Source organism: Anopheles ziemanni, chromosome 2, assembly GCF_943734765.1.
Source record: "Anopheles ziemanni chromosome 2, idAnoZiCoDA_A2_x.2, whole genome shotgun sequence".
NCBI lineage: Eukaryota > Metazoa > Arthropoda > Insecta > Diptera > Culicidae > Anopheles > Anopheles ziemanni.
In genome coordinates, this window is record NC_080705.1 from 28001240 (window position 1) to 28026645 (window position 25406).

The 25406-nt window shown below is 46.4% G+C and overlaps 1 protein-coding gene across 2 annotated transcripts; it reads right to left on the reverse strand.

Annotated features, from left to right (window-relative positions):
- Positions 1-17: 17 nt before the first annotated feature.
- On the reverse strand, positions 18-14204 carry LOC131281393 (sodium bicarbonate cotransporter 3). 2 transcript variants are annotated; one of them, XM_058310722.1, is made up of 10 exons: positions 14117-14204; positions 13033-13176; positions 10894-11376; positions 10432-10620; positions 4767-5007; positions 3724-4687; positions 2229-2734; positions 1849-2161; positions 1532-1777; positions 18-74 (listed from the first exon to the last, which is right to left on the reverse strand). In XM_058310722.1, the coding sequence occupies exons 1-10, from the start codon at positions 14202-14204 to the stop codon at positions 18-20; spliced, it is 3231 nt and encodes a 1076-aa protein (XP_058166705.1). The 2 variants fall into 2 exon arrangements, with proteins under 2 accessions (XP_058166705.1, XP_058166704.1); XM_058310721.1 differs by lacking the exon at positions 18-74 and having other exon boundaries at positions 1394-1777.
- Positions 14205-25406: the final 11202 nt, after the last annotated feature.

The window sequence follows — 25406 nt, forward strand, 5'->3', positions numbered from 1 at the left end:
GAAAAGTTCTCGGGAGTCTAGTGATTGGTAACGATGATTTGTGTTCGCTGTGCAGTTAGTAGAGTACGGTTTTCCTGCCAAGAAAAGAAAACAGACAAAGTTAAACGATCAAGCTAGAGAGTGGGACAACGGAAGCATTGAGTAGAATGAATTAATTTTCCTTTGTAGTGTGTTCGGTGCTCGTAACTAACGTAAAAAACATCGAAAAGGTGCCTTAAGTTCTGGAACTGTTTTTCTACATCCCAGAGAAATAGGTGATCACATTATTTATTACTTTGGGCAGTTTAATACTTTGCATTCTAAAATTTAGAATGCAGAAAATGTCTCATAATTATTCACGATGGGGAAAACATTATCGTCCAACTGGTTAGATAGATACATTCAATGTAACTTTAAGGAGCTAATTTACAATCATTAGTAGCGGAATTTTGAAGCCGTTGGTGCAATATAGTTCAACGGGATGGGATATCGTATTTCGGATTACTGTTTAAACTAGAATCTGCATCAGCTTAGTTTAATAGTATGTACATAAAAATAACAACAAAAAAAACCGTGCAACTGCGAGAGATACGTTGTCGATAGGGTAATAGGGGGAAATAAATCAAAATGGAACATAAATTTCAGGTGATGCGGGTTGTTTATTCAGTGTAATGCTTAGCTACTATATTACAGAAATGAACCAAACTAACTAACTTAAATCATAGATCAAATAATTGCATGATATTAAACAGCTTATGGTAGGGTTCGTTGGAAGCGTTAAATGATGCACTGATCATCCGTCGTGTTCGTTTTACGAAATTTTAAAAATCATACTAAAATTAAAAATTGGTGTACCAACGGTATATGTGTATGTGGGACTGTTCGTTTCTTTATTGTTTTCCATTGATGTCCAGATTTTGCGAATTTTTGTTGTAGTTTTTCTTGTTGGTATACTTGTGTTCATGAATTATTAAAAGCATCGTTAGATTTGGTACAAATTGTTAAATGGGAAAATAGGAAATAAAGTTTGCAGAGAGGGAAGCGTTAAAATCGAGGAAAGCCTAGTAGATTTGCGTATAGTAAGAATAAAAGGGGATTTAAAGTGCATAAGTTAATCAAACGTAAGGGCGAGTGCGGGGGGGATAAATCTTAAATACTTATAGCTATGAAGCGATAAAATTAACTAACGGAATGTACTGTTTTACTAGCGTTTCATAACACGCGAATTGCACTAGGAGGAGCACTAAAATACAAGCTGCGTTAGGGGGGGTTACTGAAATACTACCACACTCGGTAACGTTTGAAGCCCGAGGCGTTCCGAACTGGCCAGAGCTAGTGGGTGGAAGCAAAACAAATCGGAAGCTAACAAAGGCGTAACACGTGTCGAGAACACGGGGGAAAGTGGAACGGTCTACTAGCTATCGGGGTTGGTGGTGTTGTTCGATTTGTTCGTCTGTTCGGTCACTTTAGTCACACTGATCGTGGTGACGGGCTGCTGCTGTGCCGGTTTGCCACCGATACAGCAGCCAAGCAGACGTCGATAGAATCCCACCTCGCCATCCTCGAGCTGGTGCAGGTCGTCCGCCCGGGCGCGCTTGGTCATCTCCGGCATGATGTCGTCCAGGATCTTCAGCTCGCGCTTGGTGAAAATGTAGTCGAGCGACTTCCGCACGCCGATCATCACCACCAGCATCAGCGGGAAGAGGATCGAGGTGATCGAGAAGGACTTGATCAGCCACAGGACGACGAAGCAGGCCAGCTGGATGATGGTGAACAGATGGACGCGTCTGATCGGAACCTGTTACACGGGAGGAAAGACAGATGTATAGAAAGGAGAGTCCCTTCACCTCGGTTTGGGGGGGTGTAAACCTGTCGGAGGAACATGTAGTCCGGCTGGTATTTGGCGGGCATGAACATGATCAGCAACCGGTCGAAAAACTGGAGCCCCTTGAGCGCCGAAACGCCCATGTAGAGGAACACGCCGTACAGCACCGGCATGGGAATGTGGGAGAGCAGTGGCGTCAGCAGCACCGAGCAGCCGATCGTCAGGAAGATCAGTATGTGCGTGACACGCTGCTCGCGCACCCCAATAAACTGTGGCTTCTCGCCGGGGGCGGCCGTTTCCGATTCCTTCTTCAGCGAATTGACATGATTAATACTGAGCACGGTGGCAGCAACGAACCTGTCGGCGAGGCGGAATCGGTTAACGGATCACCAAGGGAGTCGTCGTGTATGGGGTGGTAACTCACCATGGCAGGCCCATGACGGTGCAGATCTGTATGAGACAGGACAGCACGAACAGGTCCAGATGGTAGCCACAACCTTTGGTGAGTTTGTGTTCCTTCCTATTGATTATCACAGCCGTTATTTGTTGATCCATGAATATCAGTATGGTGCCGAGCAGGGCGGGCAGGAGCGCCAGGACCGACGACCACATCGGGTTGTCCTCGTGGAACGGCATGATCAGCCAGCCGCGCGTCGGTATCGTGCGCTTGAACTCGTTCGGCACGTCCAGCTTCGGGGTGGCGATGTGCGTGAAGAAGTCGAGCAGCGTCATCGAGAAGATCGCGATCGTGACCGAGAAGTCGCTGATGAACTGGCGCACGACGGCCGGGAAGAACAGTGCGTTCTTGAAGTCCTTCAGGATGACCGAGATGATGTAGGTGCCGAGAAAGAGCACGATCGACATCAGGAAGACGTCCGACACGTACTCCGGCTTGTCGCAATCGGCCCCGACCAGTGTTCCGTTGAGTGTCTAATCGAGGATATTCAATGCATTATTTGGTTATCGTTAAAATATGTAGTTATTTTTTAAAGGTAACTCAACGTATTCACTTTCTAGCGCTCAATTTTTTTTGATTCACGTTAAACATTTTGAAAAATTTAAGTTTAAAACAACTAAAATGCGATCTTTTTTGCTTCGCCACGAGCAAATGGAGTGAAGGAGAGAACGCAAATGGAGTGAAGGAGGTGCGTCAAAGAGAAAAAAAAAACCCCGCTATAAAATATTTAAAAAATATACTATAACAACCGGTTACGGAATTAAAAAATCATCCAACATGATGAAGTTAAAGCGTATTAAAAAGAGCGGTCAAAATGACCACTAAAGACATTCGGGCTATGTCAGTTTGATTCTCGCAACTGGTCGAACAGAAAAGTCTCCATTGTCCTAGATGTAGCTTTGGATTAGCAAGAAAACCATTGAAAACATAATTTTGAAAAGACGAATAATTGAAATTTCATAGCAGTGAAAGTGACCGCTATTTGGATTCTAGTGTGAAGAAGCCCTTAAAGGGAAGCGTGTTTAATGGTTCTACAAATTGTCTGCAATTAATCTCCTTATGCTGAAAAACTTCTTATTTTCGTTAAATTAAACGATTTTCATTTGACGAGCTATAAGAGGGGCTTAACATAATCCTCCCAAAAACCAAAAGCTTAAATAATTGTCCTTTCCCCCAAATCTTTAGACCTTTTTTAATGAATGACCATGTGACATATTCAAATGATTAAATTAAAACAGAATTGAAGCTACATTTGAGCTCAGTAAAATATTAAATTTAGGAACGACTCTCCAAATATCCAACGATCAAAGAAAAATATTTGAAAAATATAGGATACAATTTGCAGAATTTTTAAAAATTATCAAGCTTATTCCGTTTGTTTTTCGAAGAACTAATATTTTCGGGATGACTTACAGAAAGTAAAGGTTCTTTGCACAACAATCAGCGTTTGTACTGTACCAACCTTGCACGTCCGCATACCATACTGCGCCCACTGGTGTACGGCTTCCGGTGTGAGCGATTGACCCGCCGGTGGAAGGCAGGCACAGTCCATCTTCCCGCCGGCCATATTTATCGGGTAGTCCTGCCCAATGTGGAACACGTTCTCGATCGCCTTGTAGATGAAGATCACGGCGATGAGGCAGGCAAAGTTTTCCTCCGTAAACCGCGTGATGTAGCACACGAGCGCGCTCGCATCGACCGCGACCAGAATGACGAGGATGATCGATATCCAGGTGCCGATCCAGAAGCGGAACGTCAAGTAGTCCCAGCCCACCTGCAGGCAGAACTCGTACACGATCGTCTCGAAGACGAGTACGGGCCCGGTCGATCCGAGAATGGTCAGCGGCTGGCCGGAGAAGAACCCGTACCCGATGCCGCACACGAACCCGGACACCAGCGACTCCATCGCGGCAATGTTGTTCCCGGTGGCCGTCCCCAGCAGTCCGCCGAAGGTGATGATCGGCGACAGGCAGGCGAAGTACAGGAAAATCCAAGACGCGACGCACTGCATCGACAGGCCATCCTTGAAGTCGGACAGATAGAACGGGGCCTTGCGCTTCAGATCGTTGACCAACCCTCCGAACAGGCGCCCGGTTCGGGACAGACCCGCCTCCTCGCGTTGCCTCTGCTCCTCCAGCTCCTCGTCGACCTCCTCCTTGGGGTTCTTCTCCGGCGGTCGTTTGCGAACCTCCTGTGACGGTATGGCGGCCGGTGGTTCGATGCGAATCGACGGATCCCACTCCCCGGGCGGGAGGACCGTGACGGCGTCCAGAAACTCGTCAATTCCCGCCAGCAAGTGTTCCCGCTTTTTCGCCCGGTACGCGACTTCGTGGAAAATTTCATCCGACATCAGCGTCGCCATGGCGCGCCCGATCTCGTGGAAGCTGCCATGACTTCCGGGCGGTCCGAGCAGGATAAATATGAACCTGTGTGTGTTGGAGCGGGGGAAGATCGCACCCAGAACGGTGAAAGTTTGGACGGATTAGTTAAACCTCTCGCGCTTACCTCGTCGGAACCGGAACCTCCGTCAGGTCGCCCATCACCGAGGCGGAGTTGAGCCGCAGGAACGCGGACAGCGTTTTGTCGAGAAAGTCCACCTCGCCGACGAGAATGTTGCTCGCCTCGGCACCCGGGGGAATTTTGCGCATAAAGTGTGTGTTGCTCTTATGCTCGCCGTTCTGCAGCTCGCCGGAGCTGGTGTTCCGCGGCATCGACACGCTGCTCGGGCTCTGGCTCATGTGCTCTCCTTTTGGGTGGGCGGGAGGCACATTTCACCGAAAGCAAAAGAACAAAAGACGACAACAAATGTAGAGTAATTTTAACACCAAATCGGCCCCAGTTCCGGCGTCAGCGTCGCCATTTTCATATGCGAGCCAACGGGGAACAGCGCACGGGGACGAGCTTTTCGAGAACTGACGAGAACGAGTTTGGATGTTCGTTCGGTAAAGCGTAGGAATGTTCTGTTTTCCGAGAAAATTGTACAACAGTAGAAAGCTACAGGGGCTAATGTCGCTAGTTGTAAAATATATAGCACACACCAAGAGAGAGAGTAAGAGCACAAAATTCGAACAAAATACCACGAAACTACGGACCGTTCGGGTCGGTATGAGGTCCTATGAAGAATGGAAGCTTTATCCTTTAAGTAGGATGTGTTTAAACTGGAATTACGTGAAACATGCATAAATGTGAGGTGGATGTTAAAATTAAACACTACTACTAGTTATTGTGTTAGGATCTCTAAAACTACTAGAACATTTACTTTTGGTTTAGTGCAGTTGTAAAAAGTGTTAATGTGCTGACTCAATTGATGTTGATTTGTTTGATGTGAGGTAGTGTTACAATCGGTTTTGATCGGTTCAAAACCGGCGAGCTGGAAAACTGAAATCATAAAAACCACAAATGTTGAATTCTCCGACATATTTTACTTAATTTCACAACACGAAACGCTTTACTTGGGATTATACGTGCGGGTATTCATCCCCCTTCCATGTAATGGAAAAAAAATTGGAACAAAAAAATTGGATGTAATTGATAATTGATAAATAATAGCCATTAAGCTTGAAGGTTCTCGTTTGTCTGTCGTTGTTTTATCTTAGTTATGAATGCAAAAGAATCACATTTCTTCTTTGAAATGAGTTTTACTGTCATTAGCAGTCTGACTGTTCCTATGAATAAACATGTTCATATTGAACTAGTTTTCATCAGAAATAGTTTTGTAGATTTTTCCTACTTACATTTTTTTAAATCCAAAAAATTGGAAAATATTTCACACGCTGTCAAAACTAAAAGGAACAAAAAATCAATCAATGTTAGCCCAAGTAATTAACGTAGTAACGCTGGTCATCTCGGTTCGTAATAGAAGCAACCTCTACTCATTCAATTTGGGCTGAAACACATATATTCCCTAGTTATTACGTTACAATTAGCAAACCATTTTGCATCTGTTAGAAACGTTCTGTAAAATCCTTTTCAAAAAAGACTGTCTGAACCATTAAAAAAAGTCAAATTCCTGGAAATAAACCATTTGCGTTTTAAATAACAATCCTTAGCTGCCTTTTGCATCACAACGTGCTTGGTGTGGGGGCAATAATCTGACCCAATTAGAGGCTCACATATGCCGGTACGCATAGTTCTGCCCTGTAAACGATTTCCACCTGTCATACCGAGATATAATGGCAGCCCATCGAACGGTCTGGTGTCGTGTCGGTTCACTAGTCCCGGCAGAAACCGGGTCAGAACAATTTGGCATGGGGAAATTACGGCTGTTCCGGTGCAAACTGGAGGGATGTATTTTTTACACCCCTGTTGCAAAAAAAAACTATTGATTTGTGCTTCAACCCTTGCGGCCATGCGGACTGCGAAGACGGTGGGAGAGGCACGGAATAAACTGTACGATCCTACCAGATGCGGCAGGGATGCAAAAATGCCAGTAACTAACGATGTGCTGACTTGGCCAGGCTAGGATTTTTTATCCTTTCCCCCCCCTTGGAAGCCGGGACGGTCTCAGGTGTTTGTTACTATCTGCAAAGCGGGCCTTGAAAACCCCTCGAGTAAGTGGTTGCGATGGTGATACGGAAATAAAAAACGAAAGTAAAACGAGCGCCAGCTTTTCAATCCATGCTGCTGCTGGATCCTCGAAGGAAACGACTTCTACGTGACGTGTATCTCCCGTTGTGCATGACACTCAGTTGTGCGTGCGTGTGGGTGTGCGGGTCTCTACGAAACGTGCATGGTGTCCTGGGTTTTTTTTTGTTTTCAACAGTTCTTTGCAATCCATGACTACAGGATAGGTGTGTGTGGGGCGTGTGACGATAGAGCGATAGAGAGGGAGTTCATTTACCGGCGGCTTTTCCGGGCACGGTTAAGTGTTTGCTGCCGTTGCTGCCGTTGGCCGATTTGTTGCTGGATGCGTTCTGGTTGCCGCCATTGCTAGCACTATTCGGTGGACTGTTAGTATTCGTTGGGTCCTCAACTGGAAGTAGGATTACGAAGGGAGAGGGAGAGAGTGTTGTGTTTGGTTTTTTGGTTTTGGTTGAATACACAGGTTTTGCGGCAGGCCGAGCACGATTATGGCGAGCTTACGAGCTCTCGAGACGAGGATGAGAGTTAGTTGCAAACTACGTCGTTTGCCATCGAGCACACATCCAACACCAGTACAATAAAATACACATTTTTAAACTGTTCCCTTACGGCTACGGTGAGTACATTAAAAATCGAATGAGACCTTCTACGATGCTCTATGGTTTACTATGTGTGTATGTGATTTCTAATGAATGTTTGCTTTGAAATATGTGCCCTTCAAAATGTCCCGTGTTGTGATTTCACCATCATCTATGTGCTGTTTGTACATCTCACGGATGATTTGGTTTTTGGTAATTTTTCCAACTTCACATTCAACTTCAGGCTACTTGTTTGTTCAACTGAATTATGCTTTTGTGAAACCCACACCTAGGCACGTGCCAAAGTTAACGTGTTCAGTGAACTTTGATGCATGGTACGGAACATAGGTCTTCACTCAATCATGAATCTGTGTTTTGCAAAACTTGCTTGCGGTAGCTTGACTTTTGTACACAAACAATTCGTTGTAATAAAATGCAATACGGCGATGGTTTCAGATGGAAAAACGTTCATGTCAAGTGTGTGAAACGTTTTGATGGCTGTTGGCAGATGGACTCAAATGTTGGTGAATGATGACGATGGCTTGTGCGGTGCAAAACATTACATTGATATAACACCGAGAGTAACAAATTACACCTACATGGTGAATGGTTCATCAAGTGTGACGTAAGAGGGAGTGTGACGAAAAACCAAATGTGAAACAGATGCCGATGACGATGGTGATGGTTTCCTATTTATCACAATGGACCAAAAGGCGGGTGGGGTGCCCTTTTGCCAATGAAATAGTACACCGGATGTGGGGTGAGATGTGAGAAAGAAAGGCAAGGTGACAAATGGTGAGAAACATTTCTGCAACATTCTAAAGTGGCTGCCATCGGCCATCGGTGCTGACTGAGTAGTTATAAGACAGATAGCCAGCTGGTCAGTAGTATGTGATGGCACTCGAGCAGGACTAACAGCTAACAGTCAGTAAGAACACGATTCCAAAGTGGTATTCCACGTAAAAAAAGTGGGAAAGAAAAACACGAAAGAAGGAGTAAGTATCTACCAGTAAAGGAAAATAGAAGAGCACACAGCAGAGACTCGATTGTAAAGGGAGAGTCAAAGAAATCGAACACCAAGAACAGTAGAAAGAACAAGATATACACGGAGAAGAGAAAAGAACGAATTGAAAAAGTAGCTATTTTTGTAAACCTCTTCCAGGGACCGAACTCGTTGAGGCGGCAGCGCCCGAAGCACCGGCATGGAACCAGGTGGTAACTCCAACGGACGGTCCTGCGATGCTTGCACCACCACCACCACCACCACCTGCTCCAGTACCGCTGCCTGCACCGCCATGGGAAGCCGTTGGGGAAATGTCACCTAGCGTTTCCCGCGTGATAAAGGATCGGAAAGAACGGACATGAGGGAAGAAGCTTTATTTACCGTGGCGCACAATGGTGCCGAGGCAATGGCATATTGACGGAAATAAGACACCGACCGTGGAGGCTCGTGCTACCTGCTGCCACCGAGCGGGGAAACGGACAAACACCAAACGGCTAGACACGGGTCGGACGCATAAGGATCGGATGACGCCTCCCCGCTTGCGAGGGATGCAACAAGGTTGAGGCCCTTTCTTCGACTAATCATCATCCATCTTGCCACGTTGCCGCACGTCTACGGCAGCCTAATGATGGACGAGACACCTCACACTCTCTTCCCGCACCTTCCCGCCATAAAATGAGCTTTTCAACGCAACACTTCGTGGCCTGAAAGAGTGGCCTTTAACGAACCACAAATGTTCCACCGGAGAAGATACACTCATTAAAACGGGGTTCTAATTTTCCACCGAAACGATGAAGGTAGACAGCCCGCAATGGACCGGTTCTGTGGAAAGGTGTCAGCTAGCTTTTAACCTAACTGGATACCCGAACACTTTTGAGGTCACACGTGGTAAATGGAGGCGCACGGTGTTTTGTTCGGCGTGTGGGAAAATTGGCACACCGACACGAGTGAGTGATGGAAGTTGCGCTTTGACGTGAGCGACTGGTAAATTTTGGATTTTGCGTAAATATTTACAATTAGCTAACAAAAATTACGTTTATACTCTCTTCCATTCGGGCCATATTTGGTGGTTTGTAGCGCACTTTTTTCCTTAACCATCAATATGTACACAAATTATTATGAAGTGAGAGATATTTAATTTCAATGATGTTTTGCATTTGCGAAATCTATGTTAAGCTATGTTTCTAAACATGTCAATTGGTGTTTGAATACGTTGGTAGTTAAAAAGCCATTTAGAGGTCTTAGGGAGCAAATAATTTTCGCATATTTATGAAACTTTGTTGTAATTCTCTTGATTTTTCCACAGTTGAGAGAAAAAAAGCTTTTAAATAAAATTCTGAGAGCCTCGATCAACACCCAAAACGTATTGAACTAGATATGGAATAATGCTTTCCACAAAAGAAAATATTGAACGAGCTTAATAAAGATTTGAAATAGTTTTGTGATAGCTTAGTTTGATTGGCTTTCGATCAGCTAGCTCTAATCTTAGTTTATTGGATTAAAACTAAGGGAAATAGTCAACTGGAGTTATATCGCACCAGACGAACGTTGGTATAATGATTGAAAAAGTCTCTGGCGCTCGTTTTTAGTGGTAGAAAACTGCTCTAAGTGTTTGTTGCGCTCTACAGTTGGTACAATATGATTCGTTTGATAGTTGATGAACATAAAATACTTTTATTGGATTTGAATTGTTTCCATTTTATCTAGCAATAGATAAGATTATCTCACGTTGGAAATTAATTTCCCATCACCATGTTGTATTTATCCTGAAGCGGGTATTTTTAATAGCTGCGCAACAGTGTTTGTACAGGTATTGGTACGAAAATACTTACAGACACGTTTTTGACATATCAATCGATACAAGCAGTACAATATGGTACAACGTAGGCACGTTCGTGGTTAAGGAGCCTTGTTCCATCTTTAGCCACCACCAAACAGTTGGGAAAACAGAACGAGCGAGCGGAGGAACGGAGGCGCTTTGGGGCGCCAAAAAGGGATGGTTGTGTACCTGTGGGCAGTGCGAGATAGTGACCCCGCTGGTCCTTGCTACCGTACAGCAGGGCCGTATGGGGCGATGGTGCCGACGACGCCGGTTCGTCCTCGTCGTGCATGCCCGACGGTGCCGAAGAAACGACGTGCATAGGGAATGAGTTGGCCGACGCGATGCTGCTTTTGCTGGTGGATGAGCGTGGCATATCTGGAGAGGGCAAGCGTGTGCGTTGACAGACAGTTGATCAATCAATGTTTCGACCCGTAGGCTTCCCGCCCATCTGATCCCCAAAATTCCCAGTGATCGCGTGATGCCGGAGGTTCCTGCTTTCGTTGGGTGCTTTTTTTGTGTCTTGCGGCACTACCCAATCTAATTCCCGATGCAAGTACTAATACACACACACAAAGACACACCCAGGGTGGACAGAGTGACACGGTGACACCGTACCTTCGAATCGTACCCCCGCACCCCCGTACTTACTCTTCGATGACGAGTGGTTCTTGCCGATGTCAGCCAGCGAACGGATGAGCGGAAGCCGGCTCTTCTTGCTGCCGAACTCGTGCTGGTGCTTGTGGCGCTTCAGCAGCGCCTCGATCACCTTCTCCCGCGCCTCCACGGGCAGCATGCCCGAGTTGACCATGTTCTCGCAGGCCAGCTCGGCGATCTGCTCCAGACTGGTCGCCTCCATGTCCAGCATCACGGTACCGTTCAGCAGCAGACTGCGCAGCTCGAACAGCGAGTGCAGCGAGAGGGTGGCCACGTGCGGCTTCGACCACCGGTTGCCGCCCTCCTCGACGTCCTCCTCGAACTTTACCCAGCGGGCCGTCTCCTTCCAGGCCATCTCGTCGCCCTCCTTGACCAGCTCCTCCATCTCCGAGAACAGCGGGTGCGACTCGTGCTGGCCACCGTCGTCGCCGACCTCTCCGCCCAGGATGAACTGGACCCTTTGTGCAGGCGGTGTAACTGGTGTTGGTGGAGGATTTGCGAGAAAGAAGGAAAATTTTTGAATTTCGAAAAAGAAAACCCCCAAACGAAGTAAATAAAACTAATCAGCTAAACCCGCACGCGGGGTTGGACAGGAAGGCTCGAGGAAGCAATCAAAGTTCAACGTAAACAAACGCCACAACCGAACGCCCTGAGTCCGGTTCGGTTCCGTTTGTTTTGCCCAAACTAGCTTCAAACGATACCGAACCGGCCGCCAAGACAAACAATCAGTGTCGGACGCGAACGAATACCGTCAGCCAGTGTTATCATAGGTCCCGGGAGGGGGACTGGCGGGAGTTTGACCGTTATGACAGCCGGTAGCTGGCCGGTTCGGGTGTAATAAGTGTCAAGATGGCTCAGTATAAATTATATTATGTTGTGTGCACTGCGATAGTGGGTGTGTGCTGAGGAGCCGAGGAGTGAAATTGATGGGCGCTGTAATCGTTTCAATTAGGTTTTGGTTTGGCTTCCATTTGATGAAGCTTCCCTCGTGCTGATAGCGACGATAACGGGCGGTTATCTATGGTGTCGAATGAGTGATGACTACTGTCTATTGGCCGAGCTGCCAGTTAGAGACGCGGGTGCAATGGTTTATGATCGTGCAATGGGAATGTGTATAATTTATCGAATCAAGGAGTCATAGGCGATTATAATTTTATTCATAAAACAATAGATATGTTTCAACTTGTTTTAAACAAGCTTGGTAAAGGGGGAAAATTAGGAGTGATGCATCTGTTGGGTTCAATAACTTGCATAACAAAATAATTATTTAGTGGCAATGTCTCACATTTAATGGAAAATATGTGTTTTGGTGTTATGATGGTGAATTGTACTTTTCAACATGGAATTGTGCGTTGTGCGTGAACAGTAGAATTATGGTTGCAAAAACATGAGAAAGTTATTTATTAGAATAAATTCGTCTTTTGGTCAATCTTGAGAAAATTGCTACTGAGACTAGTCAATAAAGTTATGCAAAAAATAAGATAAAATTTATAGCTGAATTTGTAATTTTGTGTGATGACACAGTAAAAATTACTTTGTGGCAATGTCTTGGTATAGAAATGGTTTAAAATATACATATCGCTTCCATTTTATTTCCCACTACCTCTTTATAAATGAAATACATAGAGAAAGAGGAAAAAGATTCAAATATAGTAAAAAAACTGTAAAAATTATCTTATTTTAAAACCGCAAAGAGTGTTGCTAAAAATATTTCAAATAATACATCCGGCCATGCAAAATGAAAAACTATTTTTTAATATGCAAGCGAAACACAGAAAAACACACTATCTTACAAGATTCGCCATCATCAACGATGCTGATTCTTCGTTGTGTGACGATGTGCGGTTTCGGAACAACTATACAGCGATACGACAGAAGTCAGAAGGTTTGTAGAAGGTGGCATTACGGGAAGAAGATAGCAGAAACAGTTAGGAGGTGATATGAATTGTTGCTAAACCAACCGTGGAGAGGAGAATTTTTAAAATAAAATGAAGGTAATTTTGTGTCAATTCCGATACTTGTAACTAATATTGCAATTTAATTTCCAATAGAAGCCCACACATGAAATCGAATCGAATCATCAGAACAGAAGAGCAGGAGTTTTAAATTACATTCCGGAAAATGTTCCCTTACCAGGACGATCGGATTCCGATCCGGCGCTGTTTTTGTCGCCATTGTCGCGGCCCGGCTGGTGGTGCTTGTGGCGGCGTCGCTGTGAGTGTCGCCTAGAGGAGCCCGGAATGTGCACGCCAACGAAAACGGTGTGTGCTCGGTGACCTGAAAGGATTGGAATAGGAAAAAAAAAAATAGATTGACGAGGCGTTAATTATTACCACCCTACCGATGCTGACCCCCACGTTCCATGTTTTGGTCCCTAGAAATTGTCCATCAATTAAAAGCTCCAAACATTATTTGCATACAGCTGCCCTGCCTCTACGGGCAGTTTTCCTCCTATTAAACGGGGCTCTGCGATAACCTTTGTGCCGGTGGCCATCGGCTAAATCACTCGACATTATTCATGGACTTGTTGAACGGGGTGTCTCGTGTTTTTCCACCAGGCGAGTGTGGTTCATTGAACGACATCCTCGTGGGCGAAAGTAGGTTGGGCATGGGGAAGTTTCCACCTCGTGTCAACCAGGTTGCACACGCGCCCGCTCTCGACGTCCAATCATTTCGCCATCGTTGCTGTCACCAGTTGCTGCACACATTTCGCTTTCGATAAATTTAACAATTATCAAGCTCTCAATCCACCATGGAGATGTTTGCCGAGGGCTCAAAGGGACGATGGGGGATGGGCATGTGTGCTGCCGTCGCACTTCTGCGCGTGTTAGGTAACAACAATCATACAGGCACTGTGAAAAGCTCCGTTCAAACAACTCGGGCGGGCTTTTTTTTATACCCCCTCGAGAAACGGCGGGAAACGTTTTTAATTCACCCGTTCGAGAGATGCGTTTTCCCATCCAATAATGCCGCACGCACCGCATGTTTCTCTGACGCATTGGCCGCATTCCAGCTACGCAAATACGCACCGAAACATCACTATCATTGCACGTTGAGATCATGGCACGTGTGCAAAATATGTTTTAATGGATTCTCGTTCGAAGAAACGACCCACAACACCCCCTTTTCCCTGCGCAAGGGCTTCCCGGTTGGCGTGTTTTGATCACATTTTAACTCGATTAGAATGGGCCGTTTGTGTGCCACGATTAACACCTACCTTCGAAATCCTGGTCGGCCGGAAAGGCTCGATTTTTGAGCCTCGGATCGATCGGTGCCTCCTCGTCGACCCCGCCGTGATCCATCATCCAGGGCCTGGAAGGAAATTTGTACGGTAGAGAGAGAGAAAGAGAGAGAGCAATGAATGATGTGTTAATTTGACTAAACCTCATTAACTTGTTGGCAAAATAAAAATCCGAAAATCACATGATGGAAATTAGAGCCCATTTTAAAATGGCAAAGCTGCGTTAGCTACCAAAAAATCGTCGCCTACTTCCTGCTGGGACCATCTGTCACGTGGGTTTGTGGAGGGGAAAAAAAACCACGACTCTGTTTACCGTCCGATGGTTAGAGTGCTGAATCACGAGAACCGGTGAACAATCGCGCATCTGGAACAATATCGCCGGTCCAGAAATGATCGTAATTTGTGCTATCATTAGCTCACTTTAGAGCGCTAATGTGATCAACATGCCGTCCGCCGCGGGCTGCGCAGAAGCGGCTCCAACGAGCCCGAGTTGAAGACCGTTATGTTTTATACCTCTGAAATTAGCCTGACCGCTCGTCGGCGGCACCGGTTGACTACTGTTTGTCCGGTTTGTATTTACCGGGCCCTTCAGCTACCAATTTCCAGCCTTTGCCACCTGCTTTAAATGTTTGTCGATCGAACTGGAAAAGCTCGTCTGTAGGAAGCGAGGGGAATTCACAACGATTGAAGGTGGTTCGGTTCGGACTGGACGCTGTTGTGGTGGAGAACAATCTGATAAGAACTACTTCCGCTCATTGTGGCAACATACTCGGCGCGGGCTCCATGTGACAAGTGACGGCATCCTCTCTGAGTCAATTAATAAAGATCCGGCAGTCGTGCGAGGTTTCTTACTCTGGGATGGCATAGATAAAATGCTCATGAAGTAGTGTACATGACGGAATGGGAAGAGAAATTCCACTAACTATATAATTACTGGCCATTAATGGTGTGAGCTTGGGCGTGTCGTTTTTTTTTCTTTTTTCCCTCACAATTTGAATCACTCATCGAGTTATTAGCACTTTCCATCGACATAATTATGTGTATCTTCATTTGGAGACCTCGCTGGCAATTACAGTCGGCAACTGATAAGACGGGTTGCATTGGAAAAGCTAAAATTGTAGCAGCTTTATTTAAGATAAATAAACAGTCCACGCAATATTTGAATTTGATTCGATTGTTTTTTCATCAGGGCTTGTGATTCCTGTATCAAATGTAACTAAATCATAAATCTTGAAGGCCAGCCTCACTCAATAGCATTAAAGTTGTGTCATTCCGATTCAGATTCATGAATCTGAATGATCATTTGCATCGATTTCGAGATTCATAAATCTTTCAATGAGCGATTCATGAATCCCAAAGAACGGAAAAGTAGAACCCAAAAACTGGGTAGACAGACACCCTTTTTGTAATTTTTTAGTCCCTTGATGCAATCATGAAAATTCGTGAAAGATCCATGAAAGATTCGTAAAGATTCATAAAGGTTTCAAAATATTCATAAATGTTTCAAAATTCGAATCTTTAAACATGCGTGAACCTATCTGAATGAATCTTAGGTGAAAAATTCATATGAAAAAATCTCCCCTAAAGATTCATAAGGCACAGCACTAACATTACACCACACAGCATCTATTACACCAATCTCGGGCTTACATTTACATACATTTTGCCGGAAACAATTACTAGTTGCCGATGCAGCAATCTTTTCTGAACGTTGCCCATCTTTCCATTCCGTTGACACCAGAAGTCGATAAGATCTCACACGGTGGGAAAAACGGTTTTCAACGTGGAACAATAAGCTTTCGGTGTGTCCTTCCCACCCCTTCGAAGTTTTCCATCGGAAGCTATCATGTACTTGCACTTGCATACTGGATCTGATCGGGGCGAAGTAGCGAAGGTCGGTGTGTTGCAAAACAAACGGGGCAATAGTTCACCTTCCAGCGCGCGATAAGGTGGTGAGACATTGGCTGGGATCTGTATCAATACCGTCGCCCATAAATCAACCCACCATCGTGCGAGGGTAAGATTGATGTGATAAAATATTAATGCAAATATCGGTTCGCCAATGTCCGGAATGCATTTCCACCACGCTGCGTGCCGGAGCCCTACTCTTGCGAAGGTTCATAAATAATGGTGACGGGAGTTGACGAGGAATTCTTTGAAATGATATGTTTTAATACACTATGCAAATATTCACGAATTATTTATTTACACTGCAGTACACCAACCTCCTGCCCCTGCTGGGGGTAAAGTTTTACGAACTTGTTTATTAAAATCGACGCACAAACAACTCGTGGCTCGTGCTCTTGTTTCCAGCCCGACCGGCTCCACCACATTTTCTTCTTATCGCCCGGGGCTGCATTCTGGAGTGAATAATTCCGGCGTCATAATGATGGGCTGTAATTTACATGCTTGCAGTCGGATTACCTCTCACCGGTCGGTGGCTGACCGATAGCGGGGTGGTAACAGGTGGGTTCGCTACCATTTGCGAAACCTACCAGAACGGGGGGTTTGTGCTCCATCAGGCGTCAGCCTCCGAGTGGTCTCCTACTCGTATGTTTCAAGGGAACCTGGCGAAGTACTATAAAAAGTAATACACGTTCCCGCTTTGTTGTACTACCTTCAGCAAACAAACATCCTGAGTTTGCTCTATGCAATAGGGTAATGTTTGCGGGGTTGTAAAGCAGACAAATAAACATAGCGCAAATGATGGGGCTCCGGGCGGATACAAGAGTGGAGATTCACACCTGGTAGTAATCAGTACCAGATTTGTAGTACGGCTCAAACAATAAAAAGAGCTACATGTTCGGAGCAGCAAATTGAAAAAGAAAATCCTTGCCCTGAAACCGTCGAGATATCAGCAAGTTGAGATCCAATCGTTCTGAGATTTAATAACCCCAGTTTACAACCTTCAATCAACGAGTGCTGGATTGGTCAAAAAGATCCAATTAGTGGCGCACTACACAGGCATGTGTTGGCGCAACGAATGGCCACTGTGATTCCCACTGCGAGAACCTTTACGATCGATAAGCCATCGCTGATAACCGAAGCGGGCCGGCCTCTTTACGACGGGTCAATGTAATCCCGCGGGCCCGGTTGTAATCTGAGCTATATTTGCGCGCGATCTTGATACCGAGACCTATCAGGTGCCCATCTCGTCGGGCACGGACTGTGCCCCGTCCGATTAAAGGGACGATTTACGATCGAGAGACGTACGGCGAACAGGCGCCAATGATCGGCCCGAACGTGTTGGAATGTGAGATTCCGAGAAGCAGCTGAATACGTGCAGCACACACATCGATCTGTTAGACTATCAAGGGCTGGAGCCCACCAGCTGTTGCTACCTTTCCGTCAGCTCCATCGATTCCCGTTTCTTCATCGCGTCGAGGTCACTTTTTCCCCCGGCAAAATACTGATAATCCGTCTACACTGGGCACACTCGATAACGTTCGTTTTGGAAGCTGCTGCACTGCACTTGTGATGACTCTTGCGGATCGAGTCCTGAGGTGGTCTGTCAGTATGACTGGTGGCCTACCCTAGCCCACAACACTGCACACTTCCATCGCTGCCCGAGGCTCTCGACGACTGATTGTGGACTTCCGCGGGACGTCGTGAAGAGCCGGTTTGTCACACCCGGTGCTGCTGGGTTGACAGCGCACTACCGATTGTCACCACCCTGCGGGGACCTTAGGTTCCCTGCACGTTCATTGTGCCTCGCGGGAGACAAACACAAAGAGACGTAACGACAGATAGACAGAGCACGCGCACGTGAGAGAGAGAGATACGGCGCCCGATGGTTGATATTATAAATCGCTTAAGGCTTTATGACTGTTCAGACAGCTTCTGCACTTCCGCAGAGAGAGAGCCGTGGACACTGGACCTAACTTTGCGCACTGCGTGTACGTGTCAGATGCTCAACTCTACCGACTTCTTATCACCGGGTAGGCCATCGAATTCCGCTAGTTTGACCGCAATAGCGTAGCGTTGTTCTCGATGACACTAGACAAATTCCGGCAGCTTCAGGATAACGCGGGTCTCTGGCGAGTAAACACAAACAAACACACGCGTTGACTCCGGGCCAGATCCGTCTCGGTCGGGGTTTGCGCGCGAACTGTGTGAGGCATCCATCCACCCTCGTGGGGCGGGAATCGCGGAACGAGAACGCGAGAGTAGCTTTATGAGCATACGACATGTCATCGGGCTGGCATTGCGTGTGCCGCCCTTATCAGCACCGTGGTGGTGGTGGTGGGGTAGACGGAATTCTACCGCCGGGGACCGATTAGCCCTAAGGGGTTTGATTAGCGAAGATGGCACACAACACAGCGGCACCAAAGATCAGGCTTCGCTAGCCTCTAATCATAGCTTGTAAAGTGCGTCCCAACGCATGTATTTGATGCCTAATAGTGGCAACTATCGACGTCGTAAAATAGATTGAGATAGTGTGAGTTTAATTCCCGGTTACCTCCGGCAGTTCCGTTTGCATGGATCGTGCGAATGATCGCCCTGAATCGCTGGAGTACTGGAAAGACCTCGAGTGGCGCCATTCTTCTGCTCGATTGTTCACTTTGGGAACGGCCATCGGGTGTGTTACCGGCCTCTACGCGTCATACCTTGTGAAGGTTACGTGTGTCGGATTTGCTCCACGCAATCCAGTTCGAACGGGATCCATCCAGATATGCAAAAGGGCCCCATATCCAAACGGGTATTTCGGTGGACCCCCCCCTCGTTTTTGGATGTTTCGAATTTTTATACCAATTTTGCATTTGGGGTCGGAGGCATGTGCGCCAACACACGAAAGTAATTCTCATTTCCAGAAAACGTGTTTCATGGGTTGAAAACAAACTTTTTCGTAAAACCTGTTCCACGCGGGCGCTCCATTCCGGTCGGGCATGTGTACGTCAATGCCATTTGGGTTATGCTGTAGGACCGTGGGAGAAGGTGGTTGGGTTGAAGTGTAGATTAGCCCGGGGATTTTTCTGCAGGGTAGCATGTGCTGGAACTTCAATTAAACTTTCAATCGAACCGGTATTTCATGTGCAAGCGGTTAACCTTTCCTTTACCTGCATTGGAAAGCCGTGTTTAATCGAAAGCATGAACAAATGTCTTCTGTTTCCGGTGGACCTTGCTCTAGTTCGTAGGCGATTGTGACGTGCTTCAAGTCCCCGAATGTGGGTCACACTTGAAGTGGGATGGAACCAAAGAACAAACAACTCTACTTACAGTCGGAAGCCTCCTACAATCTAACTCTTTCGTTCAGACGCGGTGCAGTTGCAGCAAGAACATAGTTCTTTTCGTCAGGGGACATGGAACAGGGGTGAATGGCTTGGCGTGAACCGTTCGCGTACCGCCATTCACCGATTGCGCGACAGTTTACAATATACTAACACACGCAAGAACACAAAGACACATTATGTGTCCGTCGGCGGTTTCGCGGTTTCCTACGAACATTGATAAAGCACAAGCAAAGAATCGCGTTCGGCGAACACAAAATCCGCCTCACGATTGGTGTTTCTGTGGTTTTGATTTCCTTCGATTATCTCTAGGCTGGATTCTATCGAACAGTACCATCCCTTCCCTCGTGGTTACGGGACGTTGGTGTGGGTCCCCCTCAACGGGTCCTATTTGCATCTTACGCCTGAATAACGCGCCCGTTTAAATCGGAGTGGTATGAAAAAACCTCAACCCAAGAGGCAGATGTTAAAAAGAAGTATTTATACACATGGCGCCAGCGTGACTCCGATGCGCTCCCGAGCCGTTTCCGTGTCGACGTTCCCCCCCCCCAAGCCGGCTTCCAGTTGATAGAGCATTGCGATGTTTTTGTTCTGTTTTGTTTCTGCTGGTTCACTGACCTACGAGAACACGATGTCCGGATACGGGGGGTCGGGGGATGTATGAAAATAAAGTGTACAAATTGCGGATTGTTCTGGGATGGAGTTTCACTTTTATTGGCGTCGGAGTAGCTAGACAAGTTTAAGAATAATCTTTTACGTCTGGTTGGCTTCAATTTGGTCTCCCCTGGGTAAAAGTTTGTATGGAACGGTGTTTGAAATGAGCCAACCGTTGTTTTGCGTTTAACATTTCATCCGTAAGACTGGCATTCGGCCAAACGTTTCCTTTATGACCGCCGACGGTCTCAGAACGGTTGGCTTCAACGTTCAACAGGTTCCACGAGAGTCACCGGTTGTCTAAAACCCACCCCGGACAGGGTTTGAAGTATGCTTCATCAGCTCCCCGAAGCCCTAAGGGCAAGAACTTCGAGCAGCTCTAACCTACCTACGCCAAAGCTGTATGACTAATGCCACAGAGTCAAGCCCCGGCCTGTTATGGGCTCAAAAGTCTGAGAAGTCTGGTCCGGAATGCAAATCAGTAGTCGTCCGACTGGACCGCACATGCATGAGTTTGCTGGTGGTGTGAGTGATTCCATCGTTGTGGTAGCAGTCGATCGCCCTTTCCGCAGTGGCAACTATCTTGGAGCTTGTTCTTCGAATGTTTTCCTGTAGCGCCGTTGTTTGGAACAAACGAATACAATGTCCCAAACTGATAAGCAGTGCTGGTGGTTTTTGGTGTTCAGCATAAAATGAACAGTCGATAGACCCATGAGGTAGTACACTGAATGGGTCGCTTTCTTCAACCCGATCGAATCGAAATGCGTTGTGTAGCTGGTTGTGTTCCAGTGCACTATACTTTAGTGCAGCCTCAAGTGCTCACTTAATTAGGTTAGCGAGGTTGAACGCTGGCGCAGAATAATAAGCAGTCTTTGATTAGTTCTCGAGAGGAGCCGAGGGTGCTGTGCAAGGGTGACCTGTTTTGACGTCCGTGGTTGGCGTTATTTGCTCATTATTCACCACCGTTTGGTGTCACCAATCAGTGGATTGGAAAATAAACATTTATGACCCTGCGTGCCTGCGCCTGTGTGCGCTGCGTTCGCATGCGGGACCCGGCACCCCATCATCAAAGTCAATCGTTTAACGTTTAATGTGATGCGCTCTCAGGGCCCCGGAGCTCATTAGCGGACGAGCTATCGCGCCTACACGAGAGGCGGTTTCTTTTTAAACGGAATCCAAGAGGAATCGATGGTACACACGCCACGCTTTGTTCCACCCGCCCTTCTTTCTCTCCATCTCCTCCGTCGGGACCGTCGACTGGGACACTTTCCCCTGGGGTTTCCTTTCCAAACTAACCCCACCCTGGCCGGGCAGGGGGTGGTTGATCGTGCTGCAAGAAATTGCGATCGCCCGCGTTCATGGTCAGCGATCATCGTCCGCCTTGCCCTGACCATGGCCAACATGGAGACGACGTACGACGCGTGAGAGCGCGATTGCTCATCGGAGCGCTGCATGCAGTTTCATTGAGATACGTTTCTTTACCCCACCCCCTCTCTCTCTCTCCCTCCGCCAGGGTCGGAAATCGGAATCCATCAACATCTCTCCCACCCTCGGGTGTTTTCGTTGCGATGCACTTGCGTGCACTTTCCGATTGCAGCTTCAAGATCTTGATCTTTCACAACGACCGTCACCTGAATCGCCGTCACCGGGATGAGGACGATGCGCCCGTCATTGCGAATACCGACACGCGGTTTCAGTTTTGTTTAGTCTATGAATGCGGGCAGTGCTCTTAGCTTCCTGGCCGAGCGGCCTGAAGGCATTGCACGGAAAGATATATATTTTCTCCTTCGCTTGAAGACGATTCCCACTTGAAGAGCTCCAAACGGAAACGCAGTCCGTCCGATGGAACGATTTTTGTTGGCACCAAAAGTGCCGTTTTGATTTCCTTTCCTTCTTTTGGATTTTAAACTCCACTTCTATCGAACCAAACCGCCTTGACCGCGCAGTTGATGGAAATCGGTGCGCACTTGCAGTAGAGGGCAACTGTGTGTTTATGGCAAAAAATAAGCCAGTCGTTAAGATGAGGCTCTTATTGATATTGAGTGATTTAGATTTGATGGATAATCTTTAATGGATAATCATAAAAATGGTTGATGGACGGGTTACGTTTGCCTTGAAGCTCTCAAAATTGAAAAAGGATTCGTTGATAATTTTTAATATTGTTTACTCTTGGATTTTTTGCTTCTCTCACCGAAAAGCGTTATTTTTAATTTGGATAATAACCATGAATTAAATATGAAGGATGCGAAACATTGCCCGGGGCTTCAAGGCTAATGAATAAATCGCAAAGATTGTAGATAACCCATCCCGACGGATAAGAGAAGTTAGAGGCGCTTAATTTCCAATTATGGTCTATAAAACCCCTTCTGAAGACATCGGTCGCTTTTCATCGGAAAGCTTCTTGCGGGGTAAATCCTTCCTGGAACGAGCGAAATCTCGACAGCACGAAAGCCCTTCCTCAACATCATGCAAACAAAGGAGAGTGAACTAATGGAGGTTCAGATATGAAACCCCCAGCGGGTGAGAGTGGTCAGGATTTTGCGGAGAATCTGCTTGGACCGATAAATATTGATAAGCGTGTTCCGTTTATCGCATGAAAACGGAGTTTTTGACCTTCCAACCGGTTCAACTTCTTCCCCGGAAGGAACTGCACATACACTAGTCAACACACAGTCCGTGCGTACAAGACACACTTCCGGTCTCCTACTTACCGCTGCGACCGATAGCGACGATTAGATTTGTCCTTCATGTTTACGATTCAGCTATTCCTTGCGGCGAACGAAACAAACCGACCCCAAACCGACACGGATGTGGGAAAATGGAGGAAAAACGGGTACCGATGTCGAAGGTGGTAACCTTTAATCCTCCCCCTTGTGCACTCTGTCCACAAGCTCGCCGTTCACGTCTCAATCAGTGAAAACATTCACTTTACGGCTATTTCGACATAAAGCTGAATCCTGCCCGGAGCGACGGTGGAAAGGGATAAAGGAAAATCCACCAAACAACCGGAAGCCTCCCGGATGTGGTCAGTGTAATTCGCAGAACACACCGAGTTGAGTTGATGCTAGCGATTTGTTATATCCTTCCTTGATTATAATTGAAGACAGCGCGGGGGAAGACAGCCCCAACCGTGACGGTGGTTTGTAATACTTTTTTTCTAAGCTTTTCTCAAACACGAGCACAATCAGGTTATCACTATCATTACTGAAGCATGTCTCGGAAGCCTCCGGTTCCGTTCGCCGGGGGTAGGTCCGCCTTTGTACCATTCACTTTGAAGCTTTTCTTTTGCGATATGACTTTGATTCGGCCATAAAACGATATTCAGCTTTCAACAAACGACGATCGATCGTTGGAAACAGCCATGTGGGGGAGTCGGTTTTCAAACGCACTTGTAATGCAAATAGGCTTTTTCACTTTCTAACTACTTTCACTCAACGCGGCTAAAAGGTTTCCGACGTTGAATTCTTATTTTTTTAATTTTTTTCATACAAACGAAAGTGCGGTTTTGTTAAAACAAGCAATCGAATTTTATTCACAGTTCTCATACACCCACAAATCAGATCAAACGCTGACTAAGTAACACGATTGAAACACTTGAGGCGATACCGACCCTTCGACTATGCGTTCGACTACGTCTGGTTGGATTCTAACACCCCCTCTTTGTTGCCAACCCTCAAACGTCGAACGGGAATTTTCTATCCTCTTTCACCCGGAACAAAGACAAAGTCTTCACTACATAAGACGGGTGGTATGCAATATGAAGACAAACGGTCGCGTTTGTCGTACTGACGCCGTCGTGATGCCCTTTTTTATCCGAAGGGTAAAGAGTAACGCTTCCGTCACCGCCGCTGAGGCACTGGTTTTTCCGAGCTCGCAAACATTGCCAATGCCCAGCGTTGAAAAGAGATTTTCCCGTTTGCTGCAGAACCGGTTCTAGTCGGAAGCTACCACAGATCACGAACGCCACGCAAAATCACTCCAGCTAAAGGCACAGGTGGGGTAGACACAACAAAAGCGACGGTGAAAAATGAGTACGCTTTTCCCGACCCGAAAGAAAGTGGGCACTGCTGGTGTCTGGGCACGATCTGCCAACGCTCCTGCTATACAACGGGTCGACCGGGTCGTGCAGACGACCAACGCGCATTCCGAACTGTCGCGCACGGCGCTGAACGAAGAAATGAGCGCCTCGAAGCGCTACGAAACGCTGCCAACGACTGGCCGCCATGTGCGTCGATGTGTATCGTCGCTGGTACCAACGCCCGCTGGTGCTGGTGCTGATGTGGTTTCTTTATGCGGCCAGTGGGGGGGAAGGGGGGAGGTGGCCGCCTTCGCCACCACACGCGGTTCGCGTTCCATTTCCAGTGGAAAACCGGGAGATTGCGTTTGTTGTTGCCGGCAGTAGTAGTAAGGTCGGTTGCAATCGACTCGCCCACCACCACCACCGAGGCGCGCTCCTGGGTGCACATCCGCCCGCTTCATCTCCCCCCCCCCCCCCCCTCCCCGCTTCTTCCTTCCTCTGCCCTGAAGGGAAAGCACGGCGGCTGCGCGGACAGCGAGGAAGTGAACGGAACAGGGAGATTGGCGGTGGCTGGTTTGTTGACGTACTCGTATAAGAGGGAGAGCTGCTGCTGCTGCTGCTGCTCGCTAGGGTTGATGTTATGCCGGCATCGCGTTAGGGAGAGAAGCGAAAATATGCTTCCGAACGGCAACATACTATACTAGTTGCTACAGTGCGTCACGATTTTTGCTTTGATTTCGAATAATTGAAATTGTGGTGCCGGGTAATGAAAAATCAATCAAAAATCAGTTCGTACCACTGTGTTCAAACGATTTGTACCAAATTACTAAGCCAAAACTTATTTAGTTTTAAATATTATTTTACTCATATTTAAAGGACTACCCTTTCGACAACAATTTGCAATAATTTATGTAGTTTTTTTTTCTTAAAAACTTGACAAACTTTTTCTTAAACCCCATTCAATTTATCCTTTAACGATAGGTGTTTAAAAATTGGTGACGATGTCAGTCATGTATGAGGGTGTAGCATAATCGTGCAATGCTAAAATTTACTTAGTTAAAGGATTAATCATTCATACCCTCTATCATATGTATTTATAATTAAAATTCGTGTTATTATGATTTACGTTGTGTTCAATTTTGTGGTGCACTTTTTTTTAATAAATAAATGGGATATAGTTTCAGGTAAAAGGGATAACAATTTTGAAAATCGTACAGGGTTTTGCTATTCCATTCATAGATATTAAAAGTTTATTCTTAAATATTATTTGAGTTTTATTTTATGAATTATCCTTTTGACAGCAATTTGCAAAAATCTATTCAGTTCAAAAAAAAAACGCGCTAAATTCTTTATATTTTAAATGCAT

Bases quoted from the DNA above. Each gene is read 5' to 3' on its own strand.
- LOC131281393 (XM_058310721.1), bottom strand. From the start codon at position 14,204: ATGATGGATCACGGCGGGGTCGACGAGGAGGCACCGATCGATCCGAGG. The intron at 13,177-14,116 runs GTAGGTGTTAAT...CAATCCTTTCAG, and splicing joins GGCCGACCAGGATTTCGAAG to GTCACCGAGCACACACCGTT. The intron at 2,735-3,723 runs GTTGGTACAGTA...ATCCTCGATTAG, and splicing joins ATGGTATGCGGACGTGCAAG to ACACTCAACGGAACACTGGT.